The 24,152-nt window shown below is 32.0% G+C and overlaps 1 protein-coding gene across 1 annotated transcript in view; it reads right to left on the reverse strand.

The window, feature by feature from the left end:
* The window catches only part of LOC143249859 (disintegrin and metalloproteinase domain-containing protein 10-like), a 68,116-nt gene extending 44,524 nt beyond the window's left edge, over window positions 1-23,592 (reverse strand). The window contains exons 1-8 of the mRNA XM_076500420.1: window positions 23,175-23,592; window positions 22,471-22,649; window positions 19,798-19,855; window positions 17,936-18,074; window positions 8,700-8,821; window positions 7,192-7,481; window positions 1,265-1,579; window positions 121-313 (exon numbers count right to left, since the gene is read on the reverse strand). Of these exons, the coding sequence (XP_076356535.1) occupies window positions 121-313; window positions 1,265-1,579; window positions 7,192-7,481; window positions 8,700-8,821; window positions 17,936-18,074; window positions 19,798-19,855; window positions 22,471-22,518 (1,165 nt within the window). The 5' untranslated portion in view covers window positions 22,519-22,649; window positions 23,175-23,592. The remainder of the gene's footprint in view (window positions 1-120; window positions 314-1,264; window positions 1,580-7,191; window positions 7,482-8,699; window positions 8,822-17,935; window positions 18,075-19,797; window positions 19,856-22,470; window positions 22,650-23,174) is intronic.
* Between the last annotated feature and the right edge of the window lie 560 nt (window positions 23,593-24,152).

The following is a 24,152-nucleotide window of genomic DNA, read 5'->3' on the forward strand; positions in this document are numbered from 1 at the left end:
CATATTAGTGTAATCAGATTACAAAGTTTTACACAAATTTGAAATTCTTAGTTAAAATTTATGGACTTTAGAAGAGCTACATGAAAACACAAAACTACAAACACTAAAAAAATATCCCACCTTTAGCAGATGCAACCCATGCTAAGCCAAGAGTGCCTCCTGTAAAATCTCTGTAAGTGAAAATATATGCAAGACAAAATCCTGTGTGATTCACTTGAGAGTTAAGATTCAAAAAGTTTGAAACATCTATGTTGGGGGCACAAAATGGGTTACTGAGCCTGTTAGTTTCATTACAAGCACTTGTGTCATTTATCTGAAACAAGAAAATATTAAACAGTCATAAACACTCCCAAAAATCTTTGACAATAGCATAATGCTTTATTACAAAACACATCTCATTAGTATTTTCAAAATTTGAAAAGTTAACATTTGAAGTCATTCAACATTTTCAAAGAATATAACTTAAAATTATGTTTTATTTTTGTTAAAATTAAAGTATGTAATTTTCTAATAGTGTACTTTCTTTTAATCTATATGCTATCTATGTATTAAGACATTTATTACCCTTAAAAAATGCATGATAAAAGATTTAAAATATATATATATATATATATTCTACTGTAAATCAAAATCTTATCTTATGCACTTTTGTACATAATATCAGAAATTATTATACAGTATTTATCCATCCAACTTAATATAATTTGACTACTTTACATGTTTACTTATTCTAAGGTAATATAACTTATAGACAGATCATGACTCATCCCAACTTCTAAAGCATAATTAAAATATTCTTATCCAATTCAATTTCAGCTAACAGAAAATGAGTCAAAGGTCACTCAGTTATGAGAAATCAAATGATAACATTTCAGAAGTTATAAATGCTGTGAAGTCTTGCACGTGCTTGATTTAACAGTAAATAAAAAAACACTTATAAGTGAAAAATAATGTCTTCCTTTGAAAATCTGTCTGTGTATCTTATTCATACTATGTTATCAAATGCATAAACATTACAAGAAAACACATTTTTATACCGATAGGTTTTATATTATTCTACCTATATGAATCTATAGTATATTTGTATACATCTACAGTAGTATGAACCATAAGTAGTGCAAAGCACTCAACCAATAACTGAACACAATTATAACTTGCTTGATTGTAGATAATAGAAATAAAACTCTTCAAACCAAATCACTTCCAAATTCTAAAAATTAACTTAACCAAAAAAACTCTTGATAATTATTTCACTACCCCTTACCTTTAACCTTCGCACAACAAATTTTATGCCCTTATACAGTTTAAAGTTTGTGTTTTCATATATTTGGTTGATAGCATGAATATGCTGGGCAACAAGTGAAACAATTTCCTCTCTGATTTTGGTGTCCGAATGCTTGTTAAAATGACTTTTGACGTACTTCCACAAAAATATATCTGTCTGAATAAACAGTGTACATTCTCTTCTCTGTTTAATGGACTGCAAACGTTCTGGTGAAATTACATTGTTGTTTACCATGCTATATTTATCTACCAGCCATCTTTGACTTCTTTTAAAGTAGGAATCTCCATCTCCAAACTGTTTCAAAATTATAAAAAAATGGAGTTTTAAAAAGAAAATTTAATGTAAAAAACAAATACAGTAATTGAAATAGCTATAAGGATCCAGAAATTTTCAAGTAAATTAAAAAAAATAATGTAATTTTACTGTAATGAATGTAATTTTCTTTTACATAAAACTATTACTGGAAATTTCTATATTCACCATACAAAATATACAAAATTATACTCCAATTTAAAATCTATTTCAACCTATTTTATTGCTTCCTTAGAACTGCTACTGGCCCTGATACTTCCACTTACTTCTGGATAATAACATGCTATTGATTATGTAGCAACCCTCCACCAATAGGTGTGTGACACTAACCCTATTGTAACTAGTGCTCCCTAATCTTGCAGCTGTTAACCTCTTAAAGATTGGTTAAATCACACAAAAATGCACTAAACATGGGAAGGATGGGTGAGAAATGTGAGAAGAGGGTACTGCTCCAAATACAGGTACTGGCAGAGAATAGAAACTTTCATACCAAGAAACCACCTCCACATGCTCAATCTTCAAACATAACCAGTATGAAAACCCCCAGTAACCAGTAGATGGTAGGAAGGTGGAAAGCCAACAGGTGGTCCTGCAGAACAGAACATCTCAATGGTATGTGTAACATGATCTTGTGATATGTTATGAAATTGTATTTCAATACGTAGAAGACATATTGATGGAATTGATCAACCAAAATACCTTGGCAGCATTTGAAATTGTGCACCAGGTCTGCAGCAGGAAAAGCCTCAACATCACAGTCATCTAGAATGGTATGTGATTATTATGTGATTACAGGTCATATAGTGTGAACTTAAAACTAAGCATACCTGGTCAGACAATACTCACCAAAGAGGAGGATCCAAGTATGTAATAAAGTCCCTTGCAAACAAATGTATGGATACTTGCCACTCACAGATAAAATAGTTGCAGCATTAATGATGTGCCCTTACCTTGGTAAAATGATAGATCTGAGGGGAAGAAAAACACGAAAAAGGTGACAGTCATTTGGAGAAAGAGAATAAAAATGCTAAGAAAATTCCATCTGGAAGAGTAATAAGAGAAATATCCTGAGAGAGATAAAGATTTCCTGAAAAAAACAAAAGGATTCAGGAACCATGGTAGGAAGCAGTATGATGCGTTATATGCCATAGAAGAACTAGGTCAGGTAAAGGAGGTGAGTGGGATTGGAATGGTCATGAAAGTGGAATAAACAGAATAGGGAAAGAAGTGTGGAGGGAGAAGTACCCTCACTGGCAGCCACAATCTTGAGCATAAAGAAATTATCAAGAACAGAGACTTCAAAAAAAAAGTGATTTAAAGAACGTGAATACAAAGGATTCAATGAAAGACAGGAGAAAATATGGAGGACCATACACAGGTGCTAATCTGGAAGGGAAGCAAGCAGGTAGGATGGGAAAAATGAAATAAAACAACATGGATTAGACTGGCAATTGGAAATCAAAAGCAAAGTCAGGAACTGAAAAGTGGCAGATAATATTATCCCATATTCCACAAGGGAGGAAACTGGAAGGCCCTGCTCAAATAGCCAAGTAAAAAACGATGGTATATGAGGAACCATAACATGGGAAGGTCTATAATCCCTTAGGACACACCAAAAATGGTGCATGTACCACATAAGTAGGAAGAAAGAAAATAATGGAAACTGAAGGAAGTTACATACAAAACTTCAATCCAGAGTTCAGGTACAGACAAATTATTCACACTGGAGTGTGACTAATAGAGGAGTGCCAGAGATGAAAAAAGAGAAAGGGAGCAACAACAGTACAGCATTGAAAATCACGTGTGAGCAGATCAATGTGTAACCAGCAGCAGAACACTACATAGAGTGGATTGAAGTATGGCAAGAACATGTGAGAGGAAACAAATAGGAGGATAATTATATAGGTACCAACTTGACCAGTCTAAACTGAGAGCATTAACTGCTCCTGCTAAAGGATGAGGAACAGGATACCAAAATCATGCAAGTGATGTACTGAGGATAGTGGCAAAATTATTCGAGTCTGGGACACCCCATAGAGTAAACAGAACCCAAAAAAACTGGTTATTCTGAAGACCACACCTCAGAGAGAATGGATAACCAATCCATGACCAGAGTCAGGGCACCCAAATTATCACATCCCAACTAAGTGATGGGATGACAGTAGGTCCAACACAAAAGATCCAATGTAAGAAAACAGAGGTTTCCCAAACAAGTACCCCTTGCCTGGTTATGTACAAGATTATCATAGAAACATTATAGCAAACCAACACCAACTGTCCACTTGGAGCATGCAGGAAGTGAACGAATTCCCACGAGAGGAACTGGAAAGATACCATAGCCTAAAAATCTTTTAAGTGTCAAATAACAACCCTACACACACATTGGAAAAGGAAGCATCTTTAAAATGTAACATATCAGACAAGGAGGAGGTGTAGTAATACCATTCGTAGTATTCTTCCAATTCAACTACCAGTTGAAGTTGGTCTTTAAGGGAGAGGGAAAACTAAGAATGGCATCTATGGAATCCCAAAAAAGGCTTCATTCATTTAGCAAAACCCATTAACAATAGCACGACCAAGAACAATGAGGACTTGGAGAGAAGCCCATATCCCCAAAAAGAGTGAAACACTGAAAGAACCTCTTGCACAGTAGAGCAGGATAAAATGCTGCATATGAGACATTCCATACCTCCCAGCTAAAGTAGGGCATACAGGGTGCAACAGAGAAAGTTCAATAAAGAATACCCAGGGATGGACTAAACATTGTTTGGGTATGAGGAAAAATTGCTCTACTCTGATAAGCCAACTCACCATGAAAATGCCCTGGAAAAGAAACTGAAGGTGAAGGACTAAGTTGTCTTGTAAGGAGGCAAAAAGAACCACACATTAGGAGAAATGGTGGAAACAAAGGACCCTGGAATGAAACGTGACAAGAAATGAGATCCTAAGGATGGGAGGGAATGGGACAACAATGAGACAACAGGGGAGACAAATGGATATAGAGGACTGAAACAACTTTTAGAACCCAAGGCAAAGTGCCCTGACCTGAGAATAGTGAGCAAATAAAAAAAAAATACAGGAAAAGGTAATCAAGTTATTTGGGTCCAATCCCCAGAAGAAACAATACCAATGCTGTGAGTCCAAATAAAGGAAGTTGGAATGATCATAATCAAAAGCATGCTAGTCCACAGTACATGATGTTTCAGGTGTACTGACCCCCAAACACAAATGCTCCCCAAAATGACTCCCACAAACACCAATATCCAGGGAAGAAGAAAACACTAAAATAATGACCCAAAGGCTAGTCCTCAAGAAAAGCAGGGGTGGAACCCAGAAATAGGAGAAAAAAGGCAAAGCATAACATACCTGAGTACTGAAATCCATCAAAGGAGAAAAAGATCAGGGCAAGTCCCCAAAATTAGCATGCAATTGATAGGCATATTTAGGAGAGGGTGTTGACTAAGTCCAAACTCTGATTCAACAGCCATCATGTTCTAATTGTTGCATGAAACTGGTTACCTCCTGACAGACCAGATCCACCAATTCTTGGGCCATGACCACCTGGAACAGTGAATGCATACCTCATGAAATTGAATGAGAAAATAGATAAAATAATTCATATTTCTCTACAAAAGGAAACAAAAGCAGTGAAGAATAACATCATAAGAGTAAAAAAATAAAAAAAGCAAAAAATCGTGGATAAGTAAATCAAACCACAAGCTAAAATACATCTATTCAATAAGTGTAAATCAATAAGGGATTAACAGCTGCAAGACTAGAGAGGGAGCTAGTTACAAAGAAGTAGTGTCATACTTTGCATGTTAATGTGCAGAAATAAGTGGTAGTGTCAAGGCAAGTGAAAAGCAAAAATTTGCACCAGCAGAGAGCAGTATAAGTTGGGAAAATTTTTGTAAGAGAGGCAAGATATCATATCAGAAAACAACATACACAAATTCACTGCAATAATCGCCAACATCACAGGCAGTGATCTGACTGAACAGCAGAACCTTTCTTGGTACCAATGTATCAAGGGGCTGATGTTGGGAGTTGGAACCCATGAATAGGGGCAGAACTATGATGCTTTGTAGAAGCCAATGAAATCGAGACACCAACGACAACAGGAATGAATGTAGAAGCCAGCTACTGAACCAATGTACATGCTAATAATAATTACAGCTCTTCACTAATATCAGCCTAGAGAGTCTTCCAGCATAGTAAAGTGAGAGAAAATATTGGATTTTCCAGTTGTAAGTACAGAAACTCACCATTTCCTATCAAGGGACACTGATCTATTCATGTTAACTACAAACCCCACCTATGAACCTTGAAATCTAAAAAGCAAATGTATCATTTGAGAGTTGGAAAATACCTCAACCAGGCAGTGGTAGGATAAATCACACAGTTCCGACAACGTGGCAGATAAAACATAGTTGTCCCTTCACGTAACTAAGAAGTAAGCTTCCCTGCATGAACTACAATGTGTATGGATAGAGAAAAAAACTAAATATTTGCTCCCAGACCTTTCAGTCATCAAGTAAGATGCAGAATCAAAAGCACCTGGAGAAAGATCCAAAACATTACACTCTCAATGAACCAGCTGAAAAAAAGCAAATCAAAAGCAGTTTATTTCAAAATGGTATCCTTTTGGTTTCTTAGTCATTTAAAGACTATGTTGATCACTGTTGATTTGAACAGCATTTGGTTAGGCAAGTTTTTTGTTAGAGCAAAGCAATGTTGAACTATCTGTAGTGTCCACTAGAGAGAATCAAACCCTAGATTCCAGCAAGTGAAAGCCATAAACCCACTACTGTCCCCAAGGGGAACTGAAAAACCAAGAAATTAAGAAAAAAGACATGAGAATAAAATGAATTTAAATTCTCTCCAAAATATTGAGGACCACTCTCAATCAAATTATGAAACTGAATATATGTTTCCATCTCACAATGAATTAGATCAGTGACAGTCTCAACTGAGAGTGACTTCCTCTAATCAGTAGTTCAAAATGAATGATATTGGAAGATAGTTTAAAAGCAACAACAAAGACAAGAAAAGAAAGTTTAGTGACAATGAAAATCAAAACCAAGATTCTCAACTCATGCAAAATACCCCACCCACCTATTATGTAACAAACATAATTGCAACATTTCAGTTAAATGGTAATTGGAATAATCAAAAACAGTTAGTAACTGAAACAACCAACTTCAATTATTTGACTATTTTCATGACAACTGATTGAGTCATAATCACCAAAAACACTAATTTTGATCAGTTAACTATTTTTGTGACATTAATAAATTAAAAATTTTGATTTTTAAACTTTGACTTTTAACAGAATAATTTGAATACATGTAAGTGATTGTACAATACTTTCTTTTATCATGCAGTACTGGTAGTAATAAAGTAGATCATTTGTTGAGGTTTCTAATGGCATAACATAAAGACATACATGAATCATAGTAAGAAAAACTTGCAGATGTGCAGAATCAAGAAAATAGGAAATGGTGTGGAAGATGGAAAACTAACAATTACACATGAACATAAAACAGAATCCAAAACATTTACAATTTAAGATGGAAATAGATTACAACTCTTACATGTGGCTTATTCTGAAGAGGTTTTTCTAATCGGACTTCAGAGTTGACAATATTTTCCATCCATTGTTGGACTTCTTCTGTGACACCACATCCTGCAGAATGACCTGTTCTTCCTGCAGAATATGGATCCTGCACATCTGTGTCCATATAAATAATGGAATGGAAAGGCTTACTGGCATTCTTAAAGTACTTGTGAGCTTGTTCAACAAAGTACGTTTTATCCAATGTGTGGATTTTTCCATCAAATAAACCATCACTAATAGAACCATACACCATAGAACCTTGTTCACCTTTAAATACAAAATAAAATTTATCATTTAAAATTTATTTCATACTTTTCAACATTTAAAGTACAAGTAACAAAAAATGATATAAAAACGATATAATTACACCCAAATTACATTATACAACTTGTACATTTTGACTTCAAAAGTTTAAATAGCCATAATTCAGGTTTTGTTTCTTCACAAAATTTGTTTTACATTTCTTTTGATTCTAGTGTCAATAAAATATATATTTGAGGTTACATTTTATTAACTGTCAAAATATCATATAATCTTGAATATTTATTATGAGATCCTCTTATAAAGTGTGCAACTTTTCCTTTAATGTTATTTGTACAAAAATACAAGTACACAACCTTACAGTTATGCTTTTCTAAAGCATAAAATGAAAGATAATCTGTATAAGAAAAAAATACATGAAAAAAATTAATCACCTGAAGGTTTATAAAAGACTTTATTATCATTTAAATGTTTGGTACATTTGCTAAAAGGTCCATAAATAACAGTGTAACAACTAAATTTTGGTAAATCTACTGTAAATATGCAAATTGATATAATTCTTAAGTATTTCATAAAAACTAAAATTTAGCATTCTCATGAACACATTAAAATAGTATATCTATTATAGTTATCTATGACAGCCAGAAACCTTGTAATTTCTTCAGATGCTTTTCATTTTGACAATTTTAAGCCAGTTTCTCAAATTTGATCTCAAAATATTCATATAGTTTTAATACTTTAGTTAATTTTTCATAATTAAAAATGTTGTGTTCTTCATAATTTAACTTGAACATTTGACCTTCTAGAATTTATTTTTTTTATTATAAAGCCTCTCTTTTAAAATGCCCTATAGAAAATTGTCTGACTCTGAGAAAATTAAAATGTTGTATTGCATACAATAAACAACAATACTGAAAGCTAATACACTCAAAACCCAAAGCTCATTTTATTCAACCTCTTGGTGCTTCATTCAAAATATTAAGTGAAAATACACGTATGTACATAAATGTCACAAAACAATGCACTGTAAATCAGCACAGCTACTGAACTCCCTTCATTACAGCAAAAATACATCAGCCTCCATTACATACATGTAAAATGAAAGTTAAAAATCTAGCCCTTTTTCATAAATTTTATTTGAATTGAGTACTTTTTCTGTTTTTTTATTGTTATTTTTAGATTTTAGTTTCTAAAAATGCTTCAACATTCAATGCTAAAACTTACCAAATAAATCTCCTTTATAAAGATGAGATATATCAACATTAGTCAACTTTCCAGCTGGAGTGTCAATGACTAGATCTGGAGAGAACACTGAAGTGTCTCTCTTTAGTCTAAGATGAAACTTTCTGTGCAGAAATAAAGTAAGGATAAACATAATCATAGATATTTCTTATGAAAATCCTTTAACCCTTACATAAAAATTTTACTCACTTTGATCCTCACATATAAACATAAAAATGTATTAGATCATTTTTATGAAAGCATAACAACATTTGACAAAAACAATCTTTTAAGAGGACTGCATTGTTAAGTATACTTTCTAACTTATAAACTGTAAACTTCTCTTATGTTGTCAAGTTTGATTTTTACCAACAAGTGTTAAGAAAAAGCCGGTTTGATATTTAAGGATGTAATATATTCATTCTTCAGGGGTGTGTGACACAATTTATCACAATTAATACCATTCTTATTAACCTTTATCAGTACATGTTAAAATATCCATCTTTCAGTACACCAGGGGTCCATACAGACCCTGTATATATTTTATGATCATAATGTTGAAGCTATGGTTTAGATGTTGAAAAGTTAACATACTAGCTCCTCATATCATTATGCAGATAAACTGTAAGAAAGACTTAGTACCATAAGTATATAATATGTGATTTATTATTACAAAATATGAATTTTACTTATATCCATTTTCTCATATTTAGACAAAAAATTGTCATCATTGACTTGTATTTTGATAATATATGGTCACTTCTCTAACTGACATCTCACAATTAAAACTAATAAAATACTGAATGAAGAAACAGATTTCTCAAACATGTGACAAAAAAACACCAAACTGTATGAAAATGTTCTTGGGGTTTGAACAGACCCAAGGGGGTTGCTTTACATCAAACTTTGTTTCAGAGCTGAACTAATGCCAAAGTTTGGACAATATGTGAGTAAAATGTATTGTAAGTGAACATGAAGTGTTTCTCATATCTTTTACCAGTCATTTTACAAACACTCATCACACTGTACACTGGGTTTGGAGTGATCAGCACAGACATCGTTTCCACGTGCTGAACAGGTTTGACGGCCTTTCCTGTCCGCGAATATTGGGCAAAGATAACATTGTTTTTTGTGTTGCTGGAACACCTTGACCAGCATGCTGTCTTGTGTCAAGCAATCCTGGATCTATCAAGGCAGATTTGACACCTTTCTGTATTGCACAGGGATTCTGAAGACATTTCTGTAGTAGGTTGTGTGCTTTACTTTACTTCAGGACAGATCTAAATACATAATTACTATTTATCACAATGGATAATCTCTGTAAGTCCACACACACAATGCCTGATGAAGACACAGAGCTCCAAATCTATATATTACTTTTTTTTCCATTATTTGACTACAAAACATCTAAAGTTTTACTACTGTTGTGTCACAGGATGATAATGTGACTATTATCTAAAAATAAATAAATATACAACTGGTCAATGAAAAAATATTAAAAAGTATTTATTGGCAGGGTCCATATGGACCCCAGGTGTACTGATGAAGGTTAAATACTGCCAACACATTCTAGTGTGATGTGTGGATATTATAGCCTAACCCTCTCTAGATTTTACTACATTATTATATCTGTATTCACAAAATTTTTCAAGCTGAATTGACAGTTACAGGATGTGTTCAGCCTTGAAATCTAATTTTACTCTCAGAACAGTTTCCCACATTTACACACACACTTATTTTCATTCATACATGGCCTGGTGCTAGACAATCCACTAAGTTTCAGCAGGTCGTCTGTCATAGTAGTCATACGTGGAGACAGAAATGTTTATGTTGTTACTGATGTGTTTTTGAATAAATACCATAAAAATGGCAAACAACTGTGAACAACTGGTCAGACTTTCCAATGTTATGTTCATTTTCTTGTCTGGTTGTCACCTAAAATTAAACATATTTATAGTAATAGCTTTATTTTTATTTTTACAAAAACTATCCCATCTGTGTTTCTATTTCAGAAATCTATATCAGTCTCTTTCATTTGTTGGTTTAGTCAAGCTTATTGTATATTAACCCTCTGAGTACACATGGGCCAAAGTTCATGCCGCAACCATTTAACAGTTACATTCAAAATTTAATTTAAAAACTTTATTATCAATGTACATCATGAAACATGACATAAAAATTCAAGGATTTATTATTCAAATTTTAATAATGTACAAGTTTAAATTCCATAATTTTAAGAGGAAATTAATTCTCAATATTCACTTGTCTGTATCATGTGACACTAACTCGTTTCCCATTGCCCATTTTAGATGCTCTTCAACATTTATACCCTCATACTACAGACGTCCTCGAGTTAAAACATCATTTTCTAGCCTCCAATATTTACTGATGCACATGCAAACCATATGTATACTCCCCTCAAGCACATCTGGTCTTTCAAAAATTGTCAACAATTCTCTATAACATTTGCTACTTGATTATTTCTGACCAATATGAAGAGGATATTCAAAGTTTATGAATGTGACAAGGCTAAAAGCCCTTAGAATAACCAGTTTCTAATACTTAGCCCTCACTGTCTTTGTTTATCAGTCTTGGAAGTCTACTTCACCAGGTATTAGAATAACTTAACTGATTTTTAATAACTCAGAAAGCTAGGTAAATTTTTAATTTTAGGTCTTTCTATTCTATATTAGTGGCATTATTTCATATATCAACTTGCACGTTAAAATCTTAAACAAAAGTAATTTCTAACACCACACTATCTTGAATAAAATTTAAGTCCACAGTTTGATATAAACTTCTGTTGCACAAGTACAAAAGCTTGAGAAAGTTTCCTTGTTTGTTTTAGAAAAAAGCCATATTTGGTTATCTACTTTGTACACTGCACAAAATCAAACTCTGAATTTCAGAGATGTAAGTCCATACACTAATCACTGTTCCACTGAGATCTTGGGAAAGATTTCTGACAAAAGTATTAAATTTCCTTTCTTATATCATTTATTGTTATACAAGTAATTAAAAGTTAAGAATTAGAAGTTTGTTAGGTTAGATAAAAAAGTAAATAAATAAAAACACTTGTGAAGCATGCACTCAGTACAAGTGTAACTGTATAATTTGAAGAAGTTCGTTAGGTTAGATAAAAAAGTAAGTAAATAAAAACACTTGTGAAGCATGCACTCAGTACAAGTGTAACTGTATAATATGAAGAATGTATACCGGTAACATGACCCTTCATTTACTCAAAACTGTTTTGTGTAATAACTATGGTACTTTGAAACAGTACTATGGTTTAATGGTACTTTGAAACAGTACTATGGTTTAATGGTACTTTGAAACAGTACTATGGTTTAATGGTACTTTGAAACAGTACTATGGTTTAATGGTACTTTGAAACAGCTTAAAGGCAACTGTTAAGAACTAAATCAAAACAGCAGATTTATTAGCTTTGTTTGTACAAAAAGAAATTGCATAATTGTCTGTTACAATGGAGTCATTTCAGGAAGGAATTCAACCTTCAGTATGGTGAGAAAAGCCATAGAGGGATGAAATATACTTAGTGCACAAAACCACTTCTCTAGTCTATACTGAGCAGAATTGGTCTCTCTCAAGAGGCATCCTCAATGGTTCACCGTATCTGCTTCATAAAATTCAATGTTCAGCTTTTATGTCTTTTAAAATGTCAGACTGCTGAAACAATGAAAATTGCATTATTTTAAACAATACAAAGACAAGAGTCAGAATGACTGATGTGCAATCCAAAGTCAAAATCGAAAAGAAAGTTTCTCATTTGATACTCTACATTCCTAGATTACTTAAGTCAACAGTCATTCTTATTATATATTCATATATTTTAAGGAGATAAATTTTAAGTCAAACTAAACTGTAAAACACTCCTCAAATTTAAGTATAAACTACACTCCATGAGAAAAATGAAACAGAGTCCAGCGAGTATGTCTCGATAAACAATTGTTGTAATACATAGCTTTTGTCAAAAACAGAGAATAATTGCAAGTTTACAATCTTTCACATTTTGTTTAGAAATGCACCCACTGACTAAATACAAAACAACAGCACAAGGAGTTTGAAAAATATCCCTGAATTACGGTATGTTCTTTCATAGTTATGCAAGAGAGGTATTTATTTTCATTGCACCTTATCACAAATATCACATGCCTGATAGAATTAGCTCCTACATTAAGAGTTGTAAACCCCGTAAACATACACTTTATTTTCCTGTATGATAAATATCTTTCCAAACTTCTACACCTTCACAGAGCTGGAATTACAGTATCGAAAGAAATATGGATCACACGTTGTACTAATTACAGTTCACAAGTCTTGTTAGTTCAGTGACAGTTTTGAGTTCGGGGAAATAAAAATAAATGAGGGTTTAAGAATCCTCGACTATCTGATTCTATGAGGATTTCATTAATTTAATTTAATATCTTGATTTTTTTATTAAAATTTATTTAGAAAATGAGGAATTGCTTCAGCCAGTTGATGAATGTTTCCAATACTGACTCAAGTTTATTGCACAAGTTAAATTACAATATGTATCTATCTCTTCTAACTGGAAATAATTACTCAAATTTCGAAAATGTGATATATATATTTGATAATTAATCATATCTGAAAAACTATGATTTGAAACTCTAATTTTAAAATCTCAAAATAAACATTCATTCCTAAATGCCGTTCCAAGATTTTTCAACCACAACTAAGTTTTTTTTAAAGATCCTCCCCAGAGGGTGTCTAAGGGGCATTTCATGATTGTAATTTAATTTCTTGATTTTTATTTTCATTTTTTGATGTATTTATAAAAACCCAGTTGATGAATATCTAATTTTCTGATGAATTAATTCAAGCTCTTCAGTCTAATATGAATTCTAGCTATGCTTGTTTCTTCACATTTTGATGTCTTTTTCATAACTTTCACATCAAAATCACAATAAATGGTTACCATGCCATTTTACCAATCTCACTGCAACCTCAGGCAACACATTTCATTGGTGCTAAACCAAACAAGATATTGATAACAACCAGTAAGAACCATTATCTTTAATTAATAGAACAAAATTTAATAAATTACGTCAATATTATATGCAGAACTAATGCCCCCTTGAAACTACCCTACAGATGTATATACTTCAAACAGTTCTGGATATCAAGAAAATGAATTCTCACTAAAAAAACCCTTAAAAAAGTCAATGCACTGTTAATGAGAAGCATCTTCCTGAATGTTTAGTTTTTATTATGTTGCTTTGTATCTGTTATTTCAGAAAAAATAAGTTATGAAAAACAATATCTTATAAACCATTATATCTGATTTATATTTTCATTTCAGTAACTTTAGATCAAAACACTGACAAATCTACGTGTTCATCATTTCCATTTCAAATTATATTTGAGACAGATATTAATATAAAAATACACTGAACTAATATATTTTAGGGTAGTGTGCACATACCACAATATATTCCAAGCTATTACACCGAAGCTTAGATGAACATCATAATTACATAGTACAGGATTTTTTAAATACTGTTATGTGATATCTATTCCTTTCATTTTTTTAAACAACATTAAACTATCAAGCAGATTTAACTTGCATGAAAAAGTAAAATTGTCAGTAGATAGTAAAAAAAAAAGTATGGAACTTTTTGAAGCATTTGCTAGAGTTTATAGTACTGATAACAGCAGAACTGATGGATTATTCATCAATATTTGTTACTTTGTGGATAGAAATTATAAAATAGTTCTGTTCTTTTCTTGTATCAGGTATAGGTAAGACATCTTGGTTATGATGCAATGCTAAATAAACAACTAGGAAATTCGTTTTTCTAAAAAGCAAACAAGTCAATATTTAAGGATAAGAGAGAATCACATACCTGTGATGGATTCCACTTAACAGAATTTGAAGTAAATGTATGAGGATTCATTAAATGGTGGAATGGATTTATTGTTACACATTTATTTCAATGTATGTATTTGTTTCAGTTTGATGCATGTAACGTATGTTGTTGTATGTGTATTGCCTGTTCTCTAAACTTATTCTCATAAGTATGGATCATCAATATATGTTTTATGAAAACACCAGCAATCTTATTGAACTTTCTAGAATCTTACCTAATCAGTATAAGCCAAGCCATCACAAAGTACTGAGAGACAATGATAAAATATTATTTGGTTGATACAGTAAGTATACTATAAGCTTTAGGAGCTGTAATTGTGATTAACACTTATTAATTGGAAAAGTACAGAATTTGACCAGGAACTTTTACAAACTTAGAAAGTCACAAACCATTCAATTTCAGTGAATTAACTTTGGATGTTAGTACTTCTATGAAGCCATCGCATAACTTCAGGAGAAAAAATTCATGTGTTAAGAACAGAATTAGCCAGCATTCCCATCAAGTGAAGTGTATCTCTGTATCAACATAAAAGTAACTTGCTTTATGTGGACTTGGACTGTTGATAAAATATTCAGTTCCAGACCAGATGGAAGACTGAATATTGTTTGTAAGTTTATAAAACTCTTGTATATAAACCATTATTTGTAATAACCATTATTACACAGGTGTGTTTGTATATTAAAAATACATACATTTGATATTCAATTAACTTCTAAATTACAATTTCTGACTATTAGAAATCTTTATACATTGTGTACACAACATAATAAATCAGAAACTCATCCAAGATGGACTGTAATACATAACAATGGCTTTATAAGATTTATAAAATCAAATTTAGCAGTGAAGAAAAGTTCTTAGACTTTAAAACATGAAGCAGTGACATTAGATATCTGTGCTTCCAGAAAAAGATAGAAGTAGTTTCAGTTTATTTTAAAATAATAAGTCTCCTTTTCAATACTGAAAGTCCATAGAATAAGAGGTTTCTATTGCTTCTTGCACATCAGATGTTTCTGATGCATGCTGGTCATAGCCCAATGGTGAGCTTGCCCAGACCATGAATCCTTCTTTGTGACCCACTGTCCCAAAAATACATACTACATACACTGGGTAATGAGTGTGTTATAAGAGTAACTGTAAAATTCCACTATTCTAATAGATAATAAGAGACTAAAAGGTTGATGCTAGTAACTAGTTGCCTTTCCTTGAGTCTATCATTTCAAAATTATGGATGACACAAACAATATCCTTCATACAACTTTGCACTAAATCAACTCTCATGTTTTGTTTTTGACTTTAGCACTGGTAACAAGGTATCATAAAAACATTCAAATCAAATTTTTATGAAATTGTTAGATGATAAAATTACCTAGCAAACAATAAAATTATCTAAGTAGTAGAAAGAAAAAAGTGATAACACTGCACAACAAAGTTTTTTGCTTCTTGAACACTGTTGGGTGTTCCTTATAGATTTTTGGCTGCTGATCATAAAAATCACATCCAAATTTGCCAATCACGTACTGTTTCATCGAAATATTCAGTTTCACCAGGACATTGCTACAATGGAAAAACGATATCAGGGCAACTGGAATCCGTCAATGCTTGCTGACTACTGTTGAACACTACAACGTGATGCACCGGACATTGAATACAAACGAAAATCAGGAGCAAAACACTTTTAATTATGTTGAACTTAATAGCGTATTAGAAACATAAACGCAATTAAATACGTTATTGCCGGTAAACAGTTAACTGTCTATATCTCAGAGTCCCTACGTGATGAAGCAAAACCAAAACTATATTTGTGCATACCCACCAGGTACCTGTCACAATCAGCAAAAACTTTTCAGGAAGCAAAACTTTTCAAAAAAAATTGTTGTGCAGTGTAAGTGGCACATTTCAAATTACATAGATGAAGCTACTGAAGTCCAAGTACTGGCAGTTCCTCAGGAGTGCTTTTGAATGTTAATATTCATTAATGTTTGTGAACAATTTTAATAACTTAGCAACATTTTAAAATTTGTTGGTAAGTCAAGATGCTCAGGAATTCTGATACTCTTTATAAAGCTATTATTATTTTTTAAAGTAATATGAATAGTTTCAACATTCTTTAGAACACATTTACATACATAGAATGTGGTATTTTGAAAAGGGCTTATATCATGTGTAAGAGAATTATAGTATTGTTAAAAAAATAAAATTAGTGGCATAGTGGCTGACAGACACACAGTGTTTAGTGTTGGTGAAAACACATAATATTATGGGATCTATTTAGAGAAATTTTGAACTTAAAGTGAAAAAAATAACCTTTTATATTACTACTGAAGTCTCATATGTGCAGCTTATAGCCCCTATCTACTAAATGAAGGATAATGGGGAAAAAAACTTATGAGCTGTGAAAATGATATTCATTTCAGAAATTCTAATTAAAAAGCACAACCAAGCATATTCATTGGTTCTCTGACATTCTAAATGGAACACCATACATTAAGTTCATCCTTATAATAGTTAATATTGCACAGTTTGTCTTTTGTTTGTTTCATTTACAAAAGTCCATGTGTGAAAGCCAACCAAAGGAATTAAACCCAGAATTATAAGTCATCAAGCTTTAAATGTATCAATAAATAGGCTCATAAATAGTAACATATTTCCATTCTAAGGGCAGGACCACCTTGAAAAGAAGTTAGGTTCAGAGTATATGGAATGAAATGAAACAATATTACTTTGAAAAATTGTACTGTTTACACACACCAGTCCATTTCTATACAATTAATTCACAGAGCTGTATTTTTAATTAGTATATTACAAAATAGACTGATATACCCAACAACTCAATTTAATATCCATCTTAGAACTTGGGTCACAGACAAATTTTTGTTTATTTCCTGAACTCAAAATTTGAACCTGTTTTGTTAAGAAAAAGAATAAAAACAAATTATGCTTATTCTTTCATTTTAATATATACAAACTCTTTCTAAACAATGTTTTTTAGCATTTCATTGTGAAAAAAAGGAACTGAGAATCCATTATTCAATGCATTCTTAATTTGTAATTATTTTCTGTCAATGTCTAAACATATATATGGAATATGTAAAGGCTTTAAAACATGAGAAGTAATCTTATATATTTTGTAGTATTATAGAGATGTTTGAAAAACATACTAATGAAAATCTTTTCAACAGGTTCCAACAGCTAAAACACATTAGTTAATACATTGTTTTGATGAACCTTTCCTAATCTTTAAAAATGAAAATCTAAAAGAAAAAAACAGTAAAGATATCTTTAAAAATTAATTGTGTTTTATGGAGATTTGTAAGATATTCTTACCTTTTATGAGCATAAAACTGAATATGAACCTCTTCACCTGCAGCTGATGACCGCCTAGTACGCAAAGTATGCATGTAAATCTTCGGAACATCATAGCTCAATGTTTCATAATGTTGAATGTATTCATTGAGTCGTTCAGCTTAAACAATAACATATATACTGATGTTAGTGTTTTAGGAAAATCCTACCTTTTCATGAGATTTTAACATCTTGATAAAAATATTAGATACAGTTGAAAATTTTTAAATAACCAAACTACCAAACCTAACTGATAAATAAATATATTTTCAGCAGAATTTTTATAAAAAGCTACTTTAAATTGTATTCTAATCTTTATATGTATCTTCATAGCATTCTGTATGATTTTTTAATAATGAAAATGCTATTTCTTGTCCAAATACATGTGTAATCATACCATGAATTATTCAAATTACAAATAAAATATGTATGTGTGTGTGTGTACTATACATGGTTCCATCACACAAACAGCACTATCTTAACAAATATATAGTTTTAAAATTAAATTCTGCCATAACTTAAATTAAGCAAGTATAATTTAAAACTAATTTTACATTTAATATATAGTTTCCACACTTCCTCTGATATCACTTGTACTAAAATATTACTTGAGGTTTTTTTGTTAAAATATTTCATAGTTAACCCAGTAATAAGACTTTTCCATGCATTAAAATAACTGTCCTAATAACAATATGACCAATGGCACATATAAAATAAGATAAAAATATTTACCTTGAATATTAATTGAAATAAAAAGAGTTATCATAATATTTATCTATGAGTATAATCCTCATTCTACTGCTACAAGTACAAAGCTACCATTCTTCTTGCTACAAGTACAAAGCTACCATTCTTCTTGCTACTGTCAAATCCAACTCGTATTCTGGACGTGGCTGAAGAATTATTTGAGCTAATCTCAGGAGGTTAAGAAACAAGGGAAACTCACAGTTTTGATCCTGTAGCAGCTCTGTTACCAATTGTAGCAGTAAAACTAACAGAAGTTTAGGAAATATTCACAGACAATTGTTACAAGCAAAACAAGTAACTTTCTCTTTACATACAAATTAGTGATTACATCTCACTTGTAGTACCATGTGTAATTTTTGTTTCCTTAACTAAGAAAGGATACTGACTGACTAAAGAAGGTTCAAAAGTTACCAACTAGGATAATTCCAGAAATAGATGGGTTTGTTTATGGAGTCAGATTAAGCTCATACAACCTTTTCCTCTTGAAAGAAAGAAGTGTAAAAGGTGATCTGATTGAGCTTTCAAGATTATCCAATGGATTCAATGGAATATATGCCTGATTTACTTCTGCATTATGCTGAAGGCAGCACGACTAGAAGACACAAGTTTAACATTTCAAAAAAAGACAGATTAGGCTTCAGTTTCAACAGTTTTCTTCTTACAACAACATGAATTGGTTACAGAATTGTTCATCATTGGAAACAGTGGAGAGTGATACCTTTAATTAACATAACTGGAGGGATAACAAGGGCTTGGTCCAAAAAATTAAAATTACCCAATTTGCAGATAAATTCCTATCCTGCTACATTTTAAATTATGTCCCCCACTACTATGACTCTCACCACTTTATATGTAACATGAATCGTGGTGTCTGTCCAAGCATTCAACTGTCTCCTGTTTACAGTGGTCACTTTCCACACTGCCTGTGCATGCAGGCAAAGCTCAACATTAATTTTTGAAATAGTGAAAGAAGAGGCATGAGTAAAGTTGATGCCAAGTTTCATTTTGCAGAATATTCTACAATAACTTGTTAGAAATTAATCACACTGTTATTCTAATTTTAAAATGTAACATAAAGAATAAAAAGGTAGATTTACCATATTTTATTGTTGAGCAGCTCATGGTGGATGGTATAAGTAGCTCAGAGCTTTGACTCTGAAACCAAGAGTGCAACACAATTAACATTTTCAAACTCCACGAAATAATTTAAATTGATGAATTAACTTAAACTTTCCCCATCACTGGGGACGGGCACTTTTGCTTGTTAAACATCAAAATAAAAACAAAATGATGTAATGAATCCCACATATTTCTTTTTATACAGTATTTTAAAGCTTTAATCAGGTCCCTTCTAACCTTACTATGAGTTTAAAAAGTGAATCAATGAATTCCTGAAAACTAAAGGTTGGATATTGTTCATATGTTGTGTTACAATACTGGAACACACCACTCTGCATATATTATCATCTATATTTTCCTGCTTTGTCTTATAAAAAAAAAGATTATAAATGCTTAAGCTGTGTATTATACTTCCATTGCAGCTATTAAAGCCACTATCATAAAATCTTCCTGCTTATCTGTGGGGCTAAAAGGCCCACTCATGATTCATAGAGGTTCCAAGGGACAAATTATGCTCATCCATTATCCCCAAGCACATTTGTTCCCACCAGCTTGTCAGTGTGGAGTGTGAATACCATTTCAAACAGGATTTCAAAGTGTATAAGGCAAGAGCACAGTGTCAATATCATCATCATGCCAAATTGATGTTTTTTGGGCATATAGATAAGGATACCAATTGGACCATCAGCTAAGTTTGGCTCTCTAGCTCCAAAACTATTAAAGGAATTCACAGACAAACAAGTTCACAAACATGACATGAATAAATATAGGAATTAATTTAACACAATTTGCTCTTGTAGAAACTTATCACAACTATGTTAACAACTTTCATTTTATATCCTTGAACTTATATAGATATATCTAACTGTGCAATGTATAACCTTTAAAATGTAATATGTAATCTTACACTTAATGTAAAATTATTCAAATTCCAGGTGATAAAATGTTCAACTACAAACTATATTAAAAATTAAATTTGACAAACTGAATAGATTATGATGCATCTAAACAAACAAAATGGTAGAATTTATTGAATATAATAATTAATTAAATGGTACAGGAATATTCAACTTGGATAGCCCTCACAGGGCTCATTGCTAAACGATCAGAAGGAGATCCATACTATTGAGGTCTAATCAGCTTTTATTTTGATCAATAGTTCTGATGGGAGATGGGTCAGCTGTTCAACAGTACTCACTGCTACATAGGCTTTATCTTGCTCCTTGAACTAAATGAGTTTGGCTGTCACTATTATAACATACCCATAGTCAAATTTATAATGCATGGTCAGTGGCATCATGTCTAAGCCTTAGACTCTTTGATACAGCTTTAAAACACTAACTTCTAGGCCACACCTGCTTATTATTTTAATTGCTTGAGTTCCTCCTGCATGTGATCAAAAGTATTATGTAATTAAACTCTAGTGGAATGAACTGAATAACTGACCTTCACTGTGTAGATAATTGTTTCCTTACATGTTACAAGCAAAAATCATTAAAATAACTTATAACAAACAGATCACTTATTGAAAATTTTTGCTTCATTTAATTATTTTCAGAAATATTATAATTTAGATATAAAGTTAAAAATTATGACTATAATGCTGTATTATAAAAACACATAGTACACTCAATAAAAACATACTTCTGAGGTTACATCAAACTGGTTTTCCTGAGTAAATATTTTCCATTACTTAGAACCATCATGACCTACTTACCCATGTATATAACAAATAAATTTTGGCTTATGCTTAAAACATTTACTTGAACACTAAACAGAGAAAAATAAACAATGAACTAACTTAACACTTCTTGTCACATTAGGGTAAGGCAAGAAATCAATTACAAAAGTTTAGAAGTTATGTGTTGTACCAAGGGAAAAGTTATGTGTTGTACCAAGGGGAAAGTTATATGTTGTACGAAGGGGAAGACAGGGTATTAATCAATTGTTTTTCTTCATAAAAACAAAAATGAAAGCTCATTTTTTTAATTTTAAGTTTTTTGGCTTCAACACTCAAGCTAAGCACTCTGAAAACAGATCATTAGCTGATGCTTGAGAAGGATGCTAACATTACACTAATAATAGGTAATATAATTCAGAATGAATCACAGAATAATACAAATTCACTTGGATATACATTTCAACACTACTACTTGTTTTCTTCAATACTAAGTTGAACTGAAGAAGACACATGAAAGTGTCAACCATTGTATCCCAATACATTTATTGTTTTGTTACTGTGGGTTCAAACTTTATCCTAAAATGTTTGTATCATTTCTGTTTGTATTATATTATATACTCATTTTCTCTATAATGCAACAGTGGTTAGTATTACAGCAGTACTGTATTACTATTAGAAGTTTCACTTTCACCATGTATCATCAAGCACTTGGGGTAATTCCCAGAGCATCCATGCTGCAGCCCTGGAAATCTAATCTACAGGGTGGCCCGTAAGTCCCTACCCATCCATATATCTTATGTATCTGTGTGCTGTCCCTCATTCTCGCTGCGTAATATTATGCGATGCCATGTCACAATACGCTCTTCAAGTGTAAATGAGCTTACATCGGCCATATTTCTCTGAAAAAAAAAGAAACAAATTTATAATACATGCATTATTGAATATAACATATGGATGGGTAGGGACTTACGGGCCACCCTGTATTGTGACTGCTACCAATCTTGCAACCACTACCCATCCCAACAGGTCTAGGGTCAACACAGCAAAATAATGGAACCACAGCAAACCCACTGTCTTCAGTGAGAGGTAGACAATCCAACACTACTCATCTGCTCATAACTCCAGGTCTCATGCATAACAAAGACCTCACTGAAAGTATAAGCAATGAACATGTAATCAGGTGTGTGCAGTACTAGATGGTAACCACAAGATACAGGTGGACACGAAAGAAAAAAAAATTTAAACACCTCACAAATTATTTCCTTAATAAAACTTATACATTTACTGTGCCATTTCACACAGTCAACGTTCTTACTGAATAATCTATGATACTTTAAAGTACAGAATTTTACATTATGAATCAGTTATGTAGGTTGGTTACATTACCTACCCATAGTCATTACACACTGTATTATTTAATGATACATTTACACAGTTTAATTTTAAGCGTTAAAAATAAAACTACTCTGACCCTTAGTTAACCTGAGACCAACTACTTTAAATTTCATCAACACTTCCAACTCTTATCTGACTGAACAAGGGTATTTATCTACTTTATTACTGGTACTGGTAGAGTACTGTACTGTCACTTAGTGGCTAGGAACATTACTAGTAATAGTAACTAGTACTAAAAGCATATGTAAAAACTGTTGTTAATTTACCCTCACAACCTACCATTCTCAAAATCAAACAATGTAAAAATCCACAAAATGAAGTTGAAGTTCCATAACCAATTCATGATATAATTACTGAGAATTCGGTGAAAACGTTTCGCAAAGTTAAACTGATATAATACTCAACTCTTATCAACGTGTTACACAATTACAAAAATATCAAGCTGAAACCTTAGAAACACCGTACGTGTTTCTTCCGCCAATAGAGTAACATGTATTGATGGATAAACGTTGTGACACAAAGTCTCACCTCCATTATCACTGGCTCTCGCTTTAAAACTAACTTTTGATATTACACTCCTATTCATAAATAGTTTTTCAGAAATTTCGTACTTTATTGCAAAAATTTGGCATTACTTTCATAAAGCATAAGATGCATACTTTGTGATTGTTTAACTGTTTGGAATTAAACACAATGCTACATAATGAGCTATCTGCGCTCTGCCCACCACGGGTATCGAATCCCGGTTTCCAGCAGTGTGTGTCCGCAAGCATATTGCTGTGCCACTGGAGAGCGCATAATTTGTGAAAACTTAAAACTATAAGACATCATATTTATAAATATTCAAGACTTTTTTGAACTATGTTTCAACTGTGGGCAATTTATCTACGTTTTTCTTTACATTAATAGAATTGTCATATATTTTTGTTTTGTTTTGTGTTCAGACTAAGTTGTTGTTTTTTTCGTATGAGTATGTATTTTGTATTTTCCAATCATTTTTGAAAATTTTTAGTCTCTTGTATTCGCTTGAAAAATGTGTTTGGTTGAAATAGAACCATTTATTTCTAATGAGATACCACTTTTATGCTACAACTATAGAGTGCCGAATTTTTTGAAACAATGTGTAATTTCTCATCCTGAAAATGCGAGCTATAATTACCAAATTACCGACCTAATTAGATTCTCACTTGGCAAAACAACATTCTTTTAAAGTAATTTTCCTGGCATAATTAAGTTCTTACCTTGAAACAAACAAAT

Source organism: Tachypleus tridentatus, chromosome 4, assembly GCF_004210375.1.
Source record: "Tachypleus tridentatus isolate NWPU-2018 chromosome 4, ASM421037v1, whole genome shotgun sequence".
NCBI classification, from domain to species: domain Eukaryota; kingdom Metazoa; phylum Arthropoda; class Merostomata; order Xiphosura; family Limulidae; genus Tachypleus; species Tachypleus tridentatus.